Consider the following 6,245-nt stretch of genomic DNA (forward strand, 5'->3'; position numbering starts at 1 on the left):
TACCGTGCATTGTGGTCGATTCCATTAGCTCACTTTCATCCATCCATTGCACAGAAAATAATTAATGGATTACAATAATATAAAATTCCCCATAATCAGTAACACGTAGATGATAAGCGTGTCAGTCAAATATGGTTCTATTCAAAGGCAATTAAAGGCTAGATGGTAAAGAAGGGTGTGATTTCCAATATTTCACCTCAGTTCAGCACAAGTCTGTCCAAAGTATCCAAAGTATCCTTTTCACTTGATAACGTTTCATAGAGACAATAAGATCACAATGTATATACCAAATGAAAACTGGAACTTCATAGACTACACAGAACTTTGAATTTTATTTAAAAAAAAACCCTTCTGTATCAAATATAAATGTATTCCAAGGCAGCAATGCTCGCTCTTCCACGGGCAAAGAGGGTGAGAGCCAAGATTGCACTAGGGATAATGATTGCACAGTACCTATGCATAATGTAATGGGTAGCGGAGGTGTTTTATTGATTTAGGCAGGTGACAAAAATAGCCACCACTTAGTGGGTGAACGCCCATTCCTCAATGCTAAATCCCCAAATAGTGGCTTTAGCAAGCTCGGACCAAATTAGAGCCCTAAATGTTTCTATGAAGGAACGAATTGTGTCAGGGAACGATTGTGGTCTTACGTTGCTGACCAGGTAGATCCCCCTTCCTCTTGAAGACGCCACTGGTTTGATGATCCAAGGTCCCTTGTCCTTAACGAAACAACCTGGGCACGAGGAGACTTGTGAGTATACAGTTCAGAATATGCAATAAAGGTGAGTGTATTGTAGAACAAGCTCTGTAGGGTTCCCACTCTCAATGACCAACTCTAGGGCTAGGCAGCCGATACAAAATCATTATTATTTTTTTACCAAAACATTAATTGTGATGATATCCTTTTTTGGTTTGTCATCAGGGCATAAATAGCAGATCTACACACAACACATTTTGAGCATGTAGACCATTTGACTATGTTTTGCAAACATTTATAGTTCAAACTATCTGGTATAATATCACAATATCAATATATTGCCACACGCTATGACGTCAAAGGACGACAATGTTTGTGAGTTGGCAGTCAAACACTTAAATAAGAATTTATTTATTTTTGAAAATATGAAATATGGAGATAGATACATTAAGGTTTCTACCCGACACCGATTACATCATGCCACATACTGTATGCACGGGGTCATGATCCCCTTCAACCTCCCCGTATATTTTTACTTTCATTAACTATACAGGTAAAGTCTCATTGAAATAAATTATCACTTATGCAATAGAGACCTGTGGATGACACATCCCTGGTCGACAAGGGATCCAGCGAGGCTCCAACTACAATTTCATGACTTTTCCAAAACTTTTCTCCTTTGATTATAGTATAACTCATCCAGGCCAGTGGAAAATTAGATTTTTAAAATGCCATGCCTTGTCCAGGTTTTCTAGGAGAGTGGGAAGTGGGAACCCTGGCTTAGGTGCAAGGTCTTTGAGGGAAGCTTACTGCAGAAGTCCTGGTACTCAGACGGAAGCACAAAGGTCTGGGGAACAATGTGGAAGTTTTTAAAGCCATGAGCCTGCTGCATTCGCTGGATGTTTTTGTACAGGCGATCTTTGCGCGTCAGTTCATATGACCTGGAAAACAAGCACAGCCGCTGACCTGTTAGTTAAAAAATGTTCAAGCTCTGCTCAGTTTGCTTGTTGAGAGAAAAGTAAAGTGCAGTGAAAACACAGTGGCAATAAGACTCCCTTCTGCATGACATTATGATTCATTTCATGTTTTAAAGAGGCACGGGTCCAAACTAAATGCACTTTGCAGTGGGAGCCAACAAACACAATGACTGATCTGAAGGTCTTAGAAAGGCTCAGCAGCAGTGTAAGATGACTGAATGCGCAATGCATCTCCTGTGGATGTGAGTTCAGAGGTGTGGGGGCATGTAATATGTATAATTTATTTATTTAATTGTACTTTACCCTTCTTTTTTTCATTGGCAATTGGTGCTTGGTTGAACAATCATTCCCTCTTTTGTGTTCCCACGTGTAGTTAGTTAGTGTCTTATGTTCCTTCAATACAATATTGTCTGCCTCAACAGATACAACTGAAGACGTGCACTGCACCTGGGGAAGTGGTTGACCTTCTGGAAGTCTTGAAGGCTGCGTAGGAGATAAGGCTTGAGGTGTGATCCCGTCCACATGAGATTAAAGTCATTACTATTTGGATGAACCTGAAACAGACAAGACATTCTGGTCAAGAGAAAGTCCAGAGGCTTTGTCAACACATTTAGATTCACTGCACACGGGACAAATGACCAATACCAAGGTATTATTTAAAAGCAAGATATATATATTATATTATATATTTAACACCAAGTATAGTAGTTGATGCTAATACAGTGAGAGTTTCCAGTCAACAACAGCAGTATTATATTCTGACGTCCATCACATGTGACTGGTCGGTTAGCATGGATCTAAGAAGCAGATCAGATACTCAGCCACTAATCTGGTGAAATATAGCCTACTCTCTTCAAATCACCTCAAAGCGAAAGTCCGCTCAACAGCTATTTTCATCACCATTTTACTTGATGCGTTTCCTGTTTTGTTTTGTTTCATTCCAGCCATTGGTGGATGCACGTTTTTTCACTAACTTGTCTAGGAGAAAGCCATATGTTTGCAATAGAGGGTTATTAAACTCTGGCTCTATATGATGCTGTGGCAGACACTCATCTGCCTTTGATGACGGTTTAGTGGGAGTCCAGAAGCATTGAAGAGAAATAAAAAGAGAATTAATGGTAACTGTTTGAAAGGAGTGATAATGAGGAGTATGCTCTCCTGAGAGCCAATACTTGTTTATTTCCATTGTGTATTTTCCAGGTTTCAACTAAAGCCTGATTCATATTTAGTTGCGCACAAGAGTCGCACACCGAAAACAGCCGATCTACAAGCAATGTGACACGTTGGGAGCATGTAGATCAGCTATTTTTGGTGCATGAACAAGTTTAAATCAGACATTAGACGGTATACAGTAAGTGAAGGTTGTAAAATCCCAGTGGATTGGACAGACATGGACCCATCTATCATTGCTATATTTACATATGATTACATAAATATAGCATTGTGCTTCTGGAATAGAGTGTATACTTTGTTTTACAGCAGTGTACGACTGTCAAACATGAAACATGACATTGTTTGTGTAAGTCACCACTCTGACATTGGACGCTTTAGCCAAGAACTTTACCTCATGGAATCCATGATTGGTCAGGATTCCTCGTACCAAGCGGCTCTCTGTGCGAACGATCTTGAAGGCCATGTTGTATCTCTCTTTAATAAATGGAAAACAACAGTGCAACGGTAATAAAATGTACTTCAATATGCCCTGACATTAAAACATTCCAAGCACACAAAAGATAATAGGCTACAACAGCTTGTTTTTTCATCTTTCACCACAATGCACAGTAATAATGTATACCTCCAATGGAGCAGATGTTCAAATCCCTAGAGACGATCGCTTCAGGGCAGAACACCAGAACTGGGATCTTCCTGCTAAGACCACTCCAGGCAATGCAAGGGTGGTCTCTGGGAGGCACAGAATCAAATAAAGCCAGGTATAATACATTAGTAAGATGTAGTAGAACATATGCATCATATAAAGAAAGATGACAACTGAATGATTGTTGTCAAACAAATACAGCCTGGGGATTTATTTCCCTTCATGCCATGTTGAGTTTACAGTCCTGGTTGATGCTGGCTAGCGGATATGGGCTGCTTACCTAACCCTGGTGGAATGCATACTGACATGATGTTGACTTTATGGGAGCAGATAGAGACAGAACCACACACAGGTTCAGGGTGTGCTGTGCAAAAAAAAGGCCCTGCTACTATATTAACAAACACCCTGGTAACATTGCACTGAGAATATCTGATAGTGCCAGACTCTGACAACACGTCAGGAGCTAAAAAGAAAAAGAAAAAAAGAGACAGATAAGATAGCATGTTGTCGGAGTAAAACTCTATCGGACGTGACAGTCCTTGATAAGATGGGGAGAGGCAGGAAGGCATGTAAACAATTGTTGCTCCTAACTCAAATATCCAGGTAGGCCAGACAAAAAGGCTTCTGTCTTGTCTGTGGTGATATCTGTGCTACACGCCATTGAGAAAGGTATTTTGATAGCACAGATCTCAGTCAGCGAGCAACAAAAGGGCTCAGAACAAGCGGACATCAAGCACTGTAAGTCAATGTGCGATGCTCCATTAGAAACATGTTGACACAAAAGAGGATAATGTTAAAGAAAAACAACTGATCTACAAGCTATGACGTGTCGCAATGCAATGTTAGTTTGTGTAATTGTTCTTGTCGACGAGCGACATTGTTGTACGATGAAGTATGAATACAAATTTTGGATAAATATTCTAATCTGTTTATGATGCTGCTGATTTTAAGCAATCCTGGCGAATACCTGCTCGACCCAAACACAGCCGCCTCGGGTGCAAATCCGGCAGGTCTCTGCCTGGTATTACAAAATGTAACCTCAGTAAACTATGCCTAAACGGTTAAACCTAACCTTATTCCTATACTAACCTTAACCTCCGTAAAACAGTGCCAAAACCTAAGCCTAATCAGTAAAACTATGCCTAATCCTAAACTCATCAAAATCCTCAGTGAGTTACTACTAAGTGTAGGCCAAAGTGGCAGAAAAATATGACAAAGACTGGTTGGTGTAACAATGAGCTACAATGAAATGTCCTTGGCTTTAGCTATTAGGTTTCCAACTTCTTTTATCAATTATGCAAAATAAGAGTGACTCAAGAAGTTCTACTGCATCTTGGCATCAATAATTAAGATGAGCTGGGCCCTGGGAAAAGCAATATCTGTGGGCCCCACACGCAATTTGTTTTGGTATTTATTTTTATTTTTAATCCAGGCCTCCCCACCCTGGGGCCCTAGTAAATCTGTCCCACTTTTCCCCCCAGTCCAACGCCCCTGTCCATCTGTACACTCTCTGAGTTAAATTAACACTCAGTGTTGCATGCCAGGAGGGATCAGTACTAAGCTAAGACCCATTTGACACTGCTAAGATCAAATCAGACAGCCAACTCTACAAGCTGTAAGGATTGTGGGCAGCCCGTGTACATCACTACATGCAAAAGGAGAATGCTCACAGAGAGCCTTATTATAGTAGTCCAAAAAGGGGAAAGGACACGATTAGTTTATTTATTTTTAAACACTATAACAACTTGATTTTGGGCGTTTGTTATCACGTCATCAAGACAAATGGGTTATGGGAATTCTATCTATGGCCAAAGTTAAACTGGATAGACACTCACACCAGATTAGACAGACAAAGGGTGGCAAGGGGGGTTGAGGCTCAAGGTGTATAGCCTACAGTAAATACTTCATAGTGAAGTCACATAAACTGTTGCAACATTGTAAACAGTGAAATCATTGCACTTGGCCTCTACAACAGTAGGAGAGAAAAGGGGAGATCAATGTATCTATGCAATGCATAATAAAGAGAGCAGAGAGAGACAGACAGACAGACGAGCAATCTGACATATGTGGACTTTTTATTAGTAGGCTATATCTACTTACTCCTGATCGTCCTCCTGTGAGGACTCCGAAGAATCCTCTTTATCCCGGATCACAGCTGGCATTTCCACGGCGGAAGGTGAAGCGATGCCTGGTGAAATGTTCTGGGAGGATGCCTGTGCTTACTACGGCATCTCCAACCTGCAGACAAGATGAACTGATGATCATCACTGACAGAAATCCCAGCTATAATGATTAGCTAACGTTAAGCTAACAACGTTAGCCAACGGTGAGAGATTAGTGCATGCATTTAAAACGCACGATAACGCCAGGGTAATTATGTACGTGTGGACAACTGACATCCTTAGGTTAGCACAGGTGTGTAGAAATCTTGAAATACTCTGTAGAATGGATGACACAGTTGCTATGGTAAATAATTGTTCGAGCAACAGTGCCATTGGTCTGGAGAACTGATGAAGCCTAGACTCAATGTAACGCTAACAACTTAGCCATGCTAAGAACACAGAGATAGCTACTATAGTTAGCACCTTAACTGTATACAATAACGGTCTATGAAGTAATAACCAACATACCTAAAACACGCCAACATAAACGTGCATCTAGTCTTTGAGTGTGCAAGCTTGCTACTTGCTGCTAGCATCACTCACACCATGCACATCACATCACTTGGGCTTTTCTTGTTGAGCGCCCAACGCCA

General features: G+C 40.8%; 1 protein-coding gene across 1 annotated transcript in view; it reads right to left on the reverse strand.

Moving 5' to 3' along the window:
- The window catches only part of ttll5 (tubulin tyrosine ligase-like family, member 5), a gene marked incomplete at its 5' end in the record, with an annotated part of 91,715 nt that extends 86,063 nt beyond the window's left edge, over positions 1-5,652 (reverse strand). Inside the window, 6 exons of the mRNA XM_080784202.1 lie at positions 651-733; positions 1,508-1,638; positions 2,122-2,228; positions 3,239-3,321; positions 3,470-3,576; positions 5,591-5,652. Coding sequence (XP_080640328.1) covers positions 651-733; positions 1,508-1,638; positions 2,122-2,228; positions 3,239-3,321; positions 3,470-3,576; positions 5,591-5,652 — 573 coding nt within the window. The remainder of the gene's footprint in view (positions 1-650; positions 734-1,507; positions 1,639-2,121; positions 2,229-3,238; positions 3,322-3,469; positions 3,577-5,590) is intronic.
- Between the last annotated feature and the right edge of the window lie 593 nt (positions 5,653-6,245).

Source organism: Protomyctophum bolini, assembly GCF_963924005.1.
Source record: "Protomyctophum bolini genome assembly, chromosome: 15".
NCBI lineage: Eukaryota > Metazoa > Chordata > Actinopteri > Myctophiformes > Myctophidae > Protomyctophum > Protomyctophum bolini.